Source organism: Corvus hawaiiensis, chromosome 1, assembly GCF_020740725.1.
Source record: "Corvus hawaiiensis isolate bCorHaw1 chromosome 1, bCorHaw1.pri.cur, whole genome shotgun sequence".
In the NCBI taxonomy this organism is placed as follows: domain Eukaryota; kingdom Metazoa; phylum Chordata; class Aves; order Passeriformes; family Corvidae; genus Corvus; species Corvus hawaiiensis.
In genome coordinates this window covers 26,005,908-26,019,027 of record NC_063213.1, presented here as the reverse complement: position 1 = coordinate 26,019,027, position 13,120 = coordinate 26,005,908, and the positions used below count along the sequence as shown (strand labels likewise).

Here is a 13,120-nt window from a genome sequence, read left to right as displayed (position 1 = left end):
GAAAGTACTGTCTAGTTGCCCAGGGTGTCTGATGGCAAGGGTGATAAGCTGCCACAGGAAACATCCTGTAAACATTCCAATTAGATAGACTTTCTTGGGACAATGAATTCCAAGTGGGCCAATTGAAAGATGAAAATGTGAATGTCCTGATCTCATGCAAGGTACAGGCAAGAGCGCTACATTGCTGAAACCTCTAGAATGAGGAAAGACCTTATCACCCCAAGTGGAAGACAGTAAGAACTTTACTTTTCAGCACAATTATGTAAACCGGATGCTTTTAAGCCCTGATTTCCTCTGGATAATCATGGAGCAGCTGTTGCTAAACAAGGTGTCTCATTATAGAAACTGTTTTTAAAAAATTGTACTAATTATTTTTGAGATACAGCCCAGAACTCGAGGTTTGTGTTTTAACACTTGAAACCAAACAAATTGGGATTTGATTACATGAACTATCACAGGAGTGACCTATTCAAGCTACATTGCTCTGATTAAACAGCAGATATGCTCAAAGTACGTAATTTCTTATGAAGGTTTCAGGACTCAAAAAACTATTTCTGATTTTGGCTGTGTCCCAGTTTGAGACAAATTTGGAGGAAACCTTCGAAATGAACGTATCCTCTAATAGAAGGCAGATTTCAGCAGCCCCTCCCCCACCAGGTTCAGAAAGAAATTCCTAGGAGGAAAGTGAAAAAAACCTATTTATTTAACAAGCAGAGTGCATGCAGGCACCAAAAAAAAAGAATGAATAATGTCAAATAATAAAACCTCTCACTGTGGAGAAAACCTGAGTCCTTTCTGTGGGTGTGGCTTTGCTCTCTCTGGAGCTGGGCTGCAGCTTGGCGCCCCCTGCCTCCCTGGGCCGTGGTGTAGGGCCTCCTGGTGATGTTCTGGTGTTGCTGAACAGTCCAGAAGAAAAGAAGAAGAAGCCAAACTCCCAGGGAAAAAACTTTCTTGCCTCAGCTAGCAGGCTAACTAAAAAGCAAAGAATTTTAACTCTCCGTCTCTCTCCTGAGAAACAGATCTGAAAACTGGGTAAAAGCACGAAGGTGCTTCCTCAGCTCCGCAGCTGTAAGAACACAGGGGAGTGTATGTGTCCTTGAGCACAAAATCGTCCTGAAGAATTCACTTGGCTTCTTCTCTCCCCCTCTCCTGGACCCAGCTTAAAGACACAGGAAGGCACAGGATTCATGTCTGGCATAGAGCAGGTTATAGGGGACACAGCATCATAAAGTCACCCCAGGACAGGCTGATAAGAATCTAGAGTACTTCATCTCTGTAGCACATTGCAAATTTCACCTCTATTAAAAATCCATGGTAAATCTTTACAGTTAGTTTTACAGGAACCCTGGGAGACATTGCATACTCAAAAGACGTTCGAATCCTTTCCTCTGGGTTCTGGTAATGAATGCACAGAACTGAAAACTCAGACATTTCAGATGATCATGTCACAAAGTCAGCACATTGTCAGAAAAGGAGAAAAACCTTAAGAATATGAAAGCCCTTGCATACCAAACGTAACACCTCAGATCGAACCATAAATAGATTTTCAATGATGTTAATTGTTTCAGGAAGGAGAAAACCCATCTTCCCATTAATGCTTAATTTTTATGTTCTAAAATACAAAGAAAAGTAATAAAGGTCAATCTAGAGAACACATTCAGGGACAAATTATGTTGCTAGTTTTTCAGTCAAGAAGCAATAGGGAAATTCAGTGAAATAACAGAGATACAGTCAAAGGTAAATTTGACCTTGTAAATAGAATAGAGCCATTTGCAAAGATATTTTGAACAAACTCATTCAGCTGAAGCTCAGTGAAATAAAAGCTACCATAGCATTCAATACAGAACACTTATTGTAACAATTGTAAGTAAAAAAAAGTACTTTTTATGTACATATTTACGATGCTTTTAACAGGGTTTTTATTGTTTTGGTCAGTGCTCTATTGTGACTCTGATCAGACATCTCTCACACTGAACGATGATGTAAGTTATTTTGATTTTGCCTTTTTAATATCTATATGATGATCTCATGTCTACCCAATCTTCCATGATTTAACATAATCTGACACTTTTTACAGAATTGTATACTCTGTATCACTTCATAATTTATTACCTGTATAAACACTCAAAATACAGGAAAAGAAAAGAAAAGAAAAGAAAGGACATGTGAAAAAACAACCAATAGTTTGCTACCACCTAATTGTTGTGAAATTTATAGAAATTCAGTTTTCTGAAATGTGTTTTTCATTATTTGAACAAACTGCAGTTCACTTGCATGAAATATCTTGAAACAAAAAAAAAAATTTATAAAAATCAGTGTTGTGACAGTCATTAGCTTAGTAAGCAAAAGGCAGTATATTCAATATTAGAATGAGGAATGAAGTTCAGGTTTCAGAGATCTGTTCTATATTACAAATTACTATATTACAAATGAGCTGTGGGAGAAACTGTAAAACTAGTACAATAGCAATAGTGAGGGTTAATTCAAGTTTATGAAGAGCTTTTCAATCTAAGTATAGGTTAGTAAAGGAAAAAAAAACTCTAAAACCCAAAATATTCTTACGGTTACAATCAGAATTGCAACCATGCAAGCTGATGCAATGTTAAGCCATAAATACATACACACACAACTCCACCCATAAAAAGTCCAGCCTAATTATTGGTTTATGAACAAGAAAATTGAGATTAAAATCATTTATAATATTGAGGTAATATTTCTAATACCTACTACAGAAACAGCATACAGAAACACAGGAACCATAGTTTTATTAGGATTTTTTTCCAAAAAATAGTTATTTTCATAATGACTAATCTAGAGTAAATAAAAAAACACCCAAAACAATCTCCTAGACCTAAATAGCTGTCTATGAAAAAAGAAACAAAGGATACTCAATGTATGCTTTTCATTTTGACTGTGGAAAAACAAAGGCCAAAAGGACATAAAAGAATGCAAGTTTCAGTTATTCAGCCAAATGCCGTATGGTGAAGATAAAACATTTTGTTTAGTAAGGTTTTTGGGTTTGCTTATACAAACTTCAGATACTTCAGATCTGTTTTACACTTTCAAAGTACTAAAGTTCAAAAAGGCTTGCACCCAAAGGTCGTATCACAGAAACACAGCAGAATGTAAATACTTGTGTAATGGATGCTTGGTTACACTGGGGTCATGCAGAGCTGGTTCTAGAAAACACACCCATATTGCTACACCAGTAGCACTGGAGACAAGAATACTGCAGGACTAAACCCATTCTTGCTGAAAGAGCCACAACACCTCCCCATTGATCTGAGACAATTTGCCATTTGTTGTAGCTAATTTGTAACAAGACAGTTGATGATGCAGTACGAGTATTGGAAAAAGTCTCCTAGATCAAGTAGACTTAGTCCTTACAAAACCAACTCATTTTGGTTTTAGACCTGAGGAGGCCTGGTTGTCACTAGGTAGTGAGAGAGTTCTGCATAATAGTGGAAAATTTTTGCTTCAGATTTTATGGTCACAAGCAGAAAATCTTTCAATTATGATCACCACAATCGTCACCACTGGAAAGACTGTACACTAAATTTCCCTCTTTTTCTCTAAAAAAGGAGAGAATAAAGAAACTCAGCAATGTTTAGGTGCAGTTCTCCCAGACAAATTCTGGAAACTGTCTCTTTCAAGACTCAAAGGACTCTGGACATAAATTAAGAAATACAGGCTCTGCCTAGCTAGGTTCAAACATGACTATTTGATAAGAAATGCCAAAAAATATGAAATAAAGAATAGATTTTTTAAAATTTAAATATATGCTCAAGTCTCCATAAAGGCATGACCTCCATCAAAGAACACAAAATGAACAGCTAGAAAAGAACAAATTTTTTGTTTACTAGAAGAGTTTACCACACTGGTCAAAAGTAAGATAAAACTTGAAGTGAGATTTTTTTTCCTGTGCTTGTTTATATGATGAAGGTCATGTTATTTTAAGGAATGTCAACCCTTCATTAGATGTAGCAGAGTATGAATTCTGCTGAGGAAATCTGAGTTCTGGTTAATTCCTTTTGTCGACCTGTTGTCTCACTGAGGAAGTGATTTGTAGCAAAATCAATAGACAATTACAAATATGTAGCACTGTCAGATTATCTTGGCCATTTAGGCTGCTCTTGTAGACCCACAAGACAAAACCACCAAAATTCAGAGGGAAAAGATTGAAATATCTCAGTTTATAACTGGTACGGAATGGAAGTCAGGTAACCCTTAAAAAAAAAGGTTTCTCTGTTGGGTGAAAACTAATCAAGTCATCATGCTAGCTTTAAAGTCATCCAGTTTCAGCAAACACCTTTGATCTATTTCAGTGTTCTGTTACTAATCTACTGCTGACGAAGAAATATGCAAAATGCAGAAATGACAATGAACAACAGAACCTTGTCATACCTAGACACAGACACATTACAGACTACAGGTCATGGGAAAAGTCAGTTCTCAATCTCATAATACATAAAATAATTAATTCTAAGGGAAAAAAACCCTAATGCTTTCTGCTTACCTGATATGGAACAATACTCCCATGAGCAGTACCCCAGCGTTTTGCTTCAATTTTGCAATTAAGGTAATTAGCTGCTACATGAGTGAGACATGCAACCTGAAAATGGAAAAAAAGTATAGTATTGAGGAAAGCTGAAACTTCACTGACAACTTCTCTGAGATTTCTTTCTATGTGCTTCAGACACATAAGTTCACAAATTTATGTCACAAAAGTATCCTTTAGTTATTATATGTTTTGTATACTTGTTACTATGAGAAAAACTCAAGCTACAGCTATATCACAGAAGTGCTCATTTAAGTACAACTCAATAAACTCAAAAATTAATACATTCCCCATAACACCAGTAATGCTGGACACGTGTAGCATTAAACTACCCTGAGAGATAAGAGAGAGTCACCCTAAATATTTTGCAGAATGGTTAGCAGCAGAAGTGTCTTGTCTGAAGCCTAGTGGGAAGCATGATGGATTTGTGGGAGAGAACTCACCATTTCCTGAACCTCATTTCCATGCTTAAATCACAGACTTTTTCTCAGTTACAAGATTATCTTTTTGTTTTCTCCTATGCTTCTCATTTTACATGTCCAAGCTATGAAAAATATTTCTGAATTCTTCAGCTCCCCACATGTTCTGTAATATTAATTAAGTGGTGGGCCTTGATAAATCACCTGTCTTTAGAAGATAAGGAGAGATTTAGCAAGTTATTAGTCAGACAGAACTGGAAAAATATTAACTTTGAGGAAAATACAGCATGCTAACTTAGGAACCAGAATGTAAGAGTCTTAATATATATTTTGTAAGTATGATTATATCTTAGCAAAAAGAACATTTGTGATGCAGTAATGCATGGAAATCAGTGGTTCTGTTATAATCTATGGCAGATTCTTTATTCTTAGTTCTTTGAGATAATACACTGTGTGACAATATCTGAAGCCAAGTAACACCAATATAACAAGCGTTATATTACCATGGAAGGTTATCACTACTTCATCAGACACAAGACTTTTCTTTTATTCTGTTAACTAGCTGCACCAGTAAGATGCAAGTGCTTGCCTAAACAGTAGACCATGTGAACATTTTTTTCCAAAAATATTATTTTCTCCATATTTCACCCATTAGATGAAAGAAATTTGCTTTGATGATCAAAGAGTGTATACTATTTTGTACCTACTAATCAGACTAATCTACAACAAAACACGCAATTAATTTAGAGTCCACCATTCATATTCCAATATGTGAATTATATCAGAATTCCCAGGAAACAAAAGTAATTTCATTTTCTTCTTCTTTCTCCATATATTCTGAAAAGACAATGTGAATGTGTCACTGTAACATTTAAAGAAAATATTTAACTGTAAATCATGGATGCAGTGATTTAGTACAGCAGGAAACCTAAGAAAATATACAGCAAATAAGAGTCTAACTAACTGACAAAAATGATATTTGTATATACGAACTACAAATAAAATTCCTTATTCCTGAGTACTGTTGTAAAGCATTTTGTAGCTGGATTTCAGCTCCAGCTTTCTATAGCCCAGTGTCACTTAATTTGGCTAAAATATTGAATCACGTCTGTCCTTTGGTCCCCAGGAAAATCTCAGCAGTTAAGGAAATGGAACTAGGAGTATGTAGAAAGAACTTTTTTTCCCTAGTTTGCAACTTCCCTCAGCAATATAGAATGAAACACAACATGATTAGAGAGAGAGAGTTAATGAGTTACAAGAGTGTGTCATTTATTAGTAACACATAGCCTTGACCCATCATTCCTGCCATTTTTCAGTTTGGGGTCACACTCACAACCACCCCAAATGGCTCTGCAGTGATGATGAAATATTATTCATTAGATATTCTTCTGTATTTGTATGCAACCCTACACAGCTGCCACACTACACACAAATTTCACCGACAGGTGAGATGCATCCATTACAACCAGCTTTTACTTCTAAAGACCATGAATATACATTTAACTTTCCCCATTTTCTGTACAGGAAATGCTATATCAAACTTAACCCTGGGAAGGACACAGTTGTTGGGGAAGATGAAACAGGAAAGCCTTGGAAATATGATTGCCTGACAAAAGATTTTGGGAATATGAAAACTACAGGCAACATCGAAATGAAAGCCACTTTTGAAATACCAGGTCTTAGTTACTGAACAACTAGAAAACAATGGTATGGCCACTGAAGTAATCCCCTCTTGATGGAACAATACCCTCTGCTTGCAAACAGGTCCAAGGGTCAGAGCAGACCCTACTAGCTCAGCAGAAGGGGTCCAAAGAGTAGTTTTTAGAAGTTAAGATGTAACACTCTATGGTAATATAAGAACTCTTATAGGCTGTATGTAAATGCTATAGGATTTGTATCTTGTATTAGATTGGTTAGTGACAATTAGAATATTCAGTACAGAAGATGATTTATTGTATTGTAACCAGGATTTCAGACATTCTCTCTCTTCTATTCATTCTCTCTCTTCCACTTCTACTCTTGCTCTTACTCTTGCTCTTACACTCTCACCTGTTTACTCTCTTGCTCTCTTGGGCCTGCTCAGAGCTGAGTCGACCAGCTCTGAGCAGTGCCCCAATACCCACGCCTTTTACAATAAACAGACTGTGTCCCAAGACCTGCCTATAGAGATCTCTCGTCTCCATCCGTCACCGTCTACGTCCGGCCGTCCCGACAGGACCCCAGAACCCCCTTAACCTACACACAGTGAATTAAAACCTAGTGAGACAGAAATCCCAAAATATTGATATTGAATGTAATCAAGCCAAGATTTCATTCCATCCATTTGTTTCTACATTTTATGCTATAGAAATAGGGGTTGGAGTTTCATAAGCAAAATTCTTCACAAAAAACTTTTATCCCTAAAAATATATCTTCCTAACACAGTGTTGCAAATTGCTTCAGCTTCCCTGATAAGAAGAATGTAGTATTTTCAGTAATAGAAAAAACCACACATCTAGATTTCTCCAAAGCACTTGTTCACAGTACACTAGGGAAAAAGGGATTAAAACATAATGCTTGCTAGATATTGAAATTTCACCACTAAGGCATCTGCTTCTGACTTGTTTCAGTAGCAAGAGACTGAAAAAGCCAGGGAAGTCAGAGCTTAGTAAAGATGGCAATGTTGGAACTAACAGTTGCGCAGACTATATCAAGGTCTCTTCATACTTCATACTTAGTATGAAGAATAATTCCATTTCAGTCAATGTACTGATCACTTGCTTGAATGCATATGCCTATGTAACCTACAAAACTGGTTTGCTTATTACTGTTTTTTCAACAAATCATGAAGGTAAAAAGCTTTTGGCTTTCTTTGACTTCCTTCTCTGATTTAGGTACCTTATTCATAGACGAATTAGCCAGACAAAATGAATTACTAGCAGTAACCGTAGTATCATCACCAAACAAATAAACTTATATAGGTTACATCAAAGTAAATACATCAGTGTTTTGTGTTTTGTGTAAAAATACACAGTTGAGTGAACTCTGTGGCCTTTTGCCACATTCATAATAACTCTCTGATGAGTTCAGCAAACTTAGAAGATGATTCTGTTTCTACTGTCCCATGAAACCGTCATAGACTTCCCAGGACTACCACACTTTTCCCTTTCCTCTCTTCCTGGCTCAGTTCATTCTCTTTAGTTTCTCTGAAGATTTAATCCCCCTAAAAAGGCACTGTGCAAAAAAACTTTTTGGCATATACACTTTATGTCATTAATAAAGAACACAAAGAATTTATTTACCTATATCTTACAGCTGTTAAGCAAACTGCTGAACTATTGGCAAAAAAAAGATATCCCAAATGAACATTTTACAGACATTATATCCCTTAGAAAAAAAATGTTTGTAACAATGTAAATCGATTTCTCCAAATTCCCCTGTAATTCAAGACACAGGGCCTCATTGCTAGAGACACTTCTTGCAGTAGAAATATCTGTAATAAAATAAATCTCTCAAACTGGAGTTTGGGTACATCCATATGACATATTCAGCTAAGTAATTTTAAATCTAGATTTTAAACTGCTTTCCTGAAACCTTATAGACCCATTTCTTTTCTCCTTTAATTAAGAAATAATCCTTAAAAGTAACCTTTGAACTTGTAACATTAAAGCAGATATAATACAATGATACAGACATCTCTGTATTCATTTGCTTGTAGAGACAGATCTATGCACTGTAAATATGTATTATCAAATATCTACAGATAAGCATTTCTTTATTTCACATCATTAAAGGGAACACACATTTCAACATTCCTTTCTAATATTACTGTTGATGGCCAAATCCCATACTTGTGTTACAGACTTACTTAAATCAGAACAAAAAGAGAGCTGCATTAAGGTCTGAAAAGTTATGCTCAGATTATGACGGAATCAGGCAGATGGGAAACAAGATATTAAAAGCCACAAGGTCAGCAGACAAAGAAAAGAGACAGAATTTCAAAAGATTTTTTTCAAGAGAGCACATCAAACATAATTTATTACAATGAAGTCGCTGAGTCAATCAATCATTCACGTGCAATTTCAACAAGTGTATATGAATAACAAAAGAAGACAGGTAACTGGAAAGAGGAGAAAATAACATTTTAATTATATTCTTTTTTTCTTCTCCCTCCAATTTTGTGTCTGCTATCCTGCCACATGTATTAACAATGCTTTGACTCTAAGCCAAGTTAATTTATTTCTGTCTCGTTCTTTGTTTCCTTTTTCTTAAAGCAGGCGTGTAGACTCTTACGAACTTTGAGACTCAAGCAATTTACAATGGCATAGGTAACTTATTTTATGCCATACTACAGAAGTAATAACACAATTATTAATTTACAGCTTTGTAGGAAAAAATCATTCTAGAAAATTCCATTGCCTTCTGTTGTGCAGAGGCCAATAATCTTCCACTTACACCTTTTCCATACTTCTGGTGACATGTTAAAAAAATCTTTACATGAGAAAAATGTGAACATAAGATCAAAATCCACATTTGGTGCCCAGTAAAAAAGCTCTCTTAAAATCATGGATCCTATGCTAGTATTTACCTAATGACTGATTTTACTGGTTTATGTTTTCCCTTTTCCATGCTGCAACAAATATTTTGATACTGCAAACATTTAAGTTTGACTAATTTCACTTTTGCAATTATTCCCTGTTGCCCTTATTGAAGCTGCTTCCATGGACATGTGCATGAAGTGACTCAGCTCTTGCTCCTTGAGCCATTTTTGCCTTATCCAAAAAAACCCAAAAATCCACATCAAAACCCAAAACTCCTATCTCTACAAGGAAACCCCCACTCTTCCAGATAATTATGCAATTCCTAAACATTGACCCAACTGTTTCAGGATGTGGCACTGTACCACAGTGAACAATGGTGTTCTATCTGTTTTTTGACAGGGAATTGTGTTTCAAACTCCTGCAAGAATGAACTGGGCAGCAGGAACCACAGTCTTGTGCAGAGGCAAGAGAGCTGCCACAACTCAAGGCAGCCCATCACACAGGGTCCAGCAGGAAACCACAGCATTCCCAGGAGCTCTCAACAAACATCACCTTATTCAGGCTTGTAAGGGCCACCCATCTAGCCCGAAGCCGAGAGATCTGCAGAAGCTAAAAATCAGTTCAACAGTGACATACACCTCTAGGCAGGGCAGACATTCCCACCTACAAATACACAGCAAAGCCACTGCCCACAAAGGAGAAAGATTTTACTACTTCATCAGTGTCCCTACATCAAGGCAGCAGGTCTGGCCTGCAAATTTAACTAAAAAAAGTAAGACTACTATCACATAGGCCAAGGCTTACTATTAAAGACAATTTCAGAAGAATGTCTGTGGTCATGTTATGAACACTGTGCTCCAGCTAAAAAGTGTTTTCTACTCAGTGACACCAGTTTCTTTTAATGCAAACCTCCAGGAAATTATCATGAATTCACCCTTCACAAAAGAAAACTCCTGGCACTGAAGTATCAGTAAATGGCATAATCCTAGCCACAAGTACAATCTTGTTAAGATATAGCCAAATCTTTAATGACAAATAACTACAATTTTAAAACAGGTCTCCTATAGTTTTAGTGCCTTCCAACCAGACACAGGCAGGTACCCAAATCCGTGCCAGCAAAGACATGCAGCATGGGGGATTTGCTGATTCGAGTTAGCCACCTGACCAATAGCACACAGCAAATCACAGTCACACAGAAGATGTGCTAGGAGATGTTAATTGAAACAATAAAAAAACACAAACCATGCAATAAGAAAATAAAACGTAATGTATTTGAAAACCTTACCTAGAACATGAATTCTCAGAGGTTAAGGCAGATAACAAGAGCAAAACAGACTTTAAGGTACACAGTTGTGTAAATACTTTTTTTGCCTGAAAATGATGGCTGATAACACCTTTTGCTTTATTAAAAAAAAGTTTAGACTACATAAATAGAGAAACTGAGGCATCTTCAAAAACACAATGCATTTGCATCACAGAGAACTGCTACGTTCAGTGAAATGCAACAACAAAATACAACTGATCTACGAATTATTTTTCATGAGATATTTAGAGCTTATAAAACACCAGAATGAATGCTTCTGTGCTTCCCGCAGCATGGAGATCTGCTCCTGATTAAGATACAATTAGTATTAACAATAGCAAAGATTGATACAACTAACAGAAGTAGGACTTGTAATTTTAAAAGTATGTACTATTCAGCACACAGTTTCAAGAGTAAGTACACATTAAATGGATTCCTATCTCTCCTCAGTCCCCAATTAAACTGGCAAACAAACAAACAACAAATAAACTTCTACACACTCAGATGAATTTTAGGCGGAGGATCAGAAATAAAAATCGTGACCATTGAAGCTATTAGACAGCACTAGCATTAAAGAGGAAAAGGAAACAAACAAAAAAATTCTTTTAAATGAACCCCAGTTGAAGAAAGACACATTCTAAAAGGAAGAAAAAATTTCATTTTCTTGATTGCAATAAAATACTAGGTTGTTTTTTTCTGAAAATCACTGAAAAATCTTGTTTCAGCTTCATAATTACACAGGAATATCTCTAAGGAACCTCTTACTTAAAAAAAAAAACTACTAAGGAGAATATTAGCACTAAAAATACAAAGAACTCCAAAGTTAGTCTGTATACCCTGTGCAAAATTCAAAAACTGAAGGCACTGGGTTTCTCAGGAAGAAAATAAATAAATAAATTTAAAAGCCTATCAGTGTGTTTTCCCATAACATGATCCTGGAAACAGATGAATCATTTTAAAAGTAACTTTGAAAACAATCCCTTTTCCATGACAAGGATAATTCAGCCAAAACAATTAAAACTTTGGCAGTGTTCTAACAAATGAAATCACACGTCAATAACAGACATGTAAGACAACTTTAGCCATAAACTTCTACAATTATTCCCTTAAGACTTTATTCTCTCTTGTCATGATTTAGCATAGTTTGGGTTTTTAGTAAAGAGAGCTTCAGCCACAGAAGTGATTCTCTTGCAAACAGGTGCTTACAGCTTCCTCTATGACCCAACAGAACCAATCAACTGGTTAGTTTGAATATTGGCAACTTTTTTAAGCCACTTAAGAAGCTTGACACTCCTCTGTGATCCACATTTAAGAACCAACAAGCCCTGGGAAAGCTTTCTCTTGCTTCTGGCTTTTGGACAGGTAACTGGGGACGCGTGGTGCTTCTGCGGCTGGACACCCGGCACGGCCCACTCAGTGCGGGCTGGGCTGGCTGGAAGGTGGCCGCCCCCAGGGCTGTGTGGGCCTGTTCCACCCGCAGCCCTGGTCCATGCAGGCGGCCCTGCGGGGTGGCTTGGCCAGGCCGGCCGCCCCCCTCCAGTGCGGCCAAAAATTCATCTCAGGCCACCACTCAGCAAAGATAAGCGATAAGCGAATTCCAGCTGCGGGGCCCAGGGGAGATTAACCCTTTTAGTGCTATAAGATTCCTCCAGAGCAGATGAAGCCTGCAGACATCAATCCCCTCCCAAGTCAAAGGAAAGGGAAAGGTGAAGGCATGTGAAGAAAACACCATAAAGACACCAAAGTCAGTGAAGAAGGAAGAGCTGAAATCCCGAAAGAGGAGAAAGAGGAGATGCTTCAAGTCTAGAAGCTGAAATTCTGTTGTAAAGCTATGGTGATGGACTATGATACATCAGAGTAGCCATTGTAATTTCATGAAGCATGGGGGGTGGAGTGTTCAAACTGCAATGATGAGCAAAAGTACTTGTGCTGAAATAAGCAAATGTTGAAGTAGCTGTGATTTGATGAGAAGCTTGAACAGAGAGAGATGAAAGTGATGAAGACCCTTGCTCCCAGGGGAGGAGGAGGGCCTCTGTTCCTGGAGCTGAAGATGCTCCCAGAGATAGGTGAAGAGAACCTTTGTTTCTGAACAGCTCAACCTTAAAATGGTACCTCATTAGCTCAAGATTGGACCCTCAAAAACAGTTGTGGGGAAAGCTGTAAGTCGAGGGAAGGGTCCTTCACATGCAAGCAGAGAACCAACCCGGGCAGCTGTCATGCTGTGACATTGAAGCCATGAGAGAATTGTTTCTTGTGGAGATGTCTCCATAGCATGAGCAAGAGAGACTCCTCTCCCTAAGTGAACTGGAAAAGATTATTA

The 13,120-nt window shown here is 37.2% G+C and overlaps 1 protein-coding gene across 4 annotated transcripts in view; it reads right to left on the bottom strand.

Annotated features, from left to right (window-relative positions):
• Positions 1-13,120, bottom strand: part of SUGCT (succinyl-CoA:glutarate-CoA transferase) — a 348,860-nt gene that overhangs the window by 275,420 nt on the left and 60,320 nt on the right. For all 4 annotated transcript variants that reach the window (XM_048297399.1, XM_048297381.1, XM_048297389.1 and 1 more), the window contains exon 9: positions 4,517-4,612. In XM_048297399.1, coding sequence (XP_048153356.1) covers positions 4,517-4,612 — 96 coding nt within the window. The remainder of the gene's footprint in view (positions 1-4,516; positions 4,613-13,120) is intronic.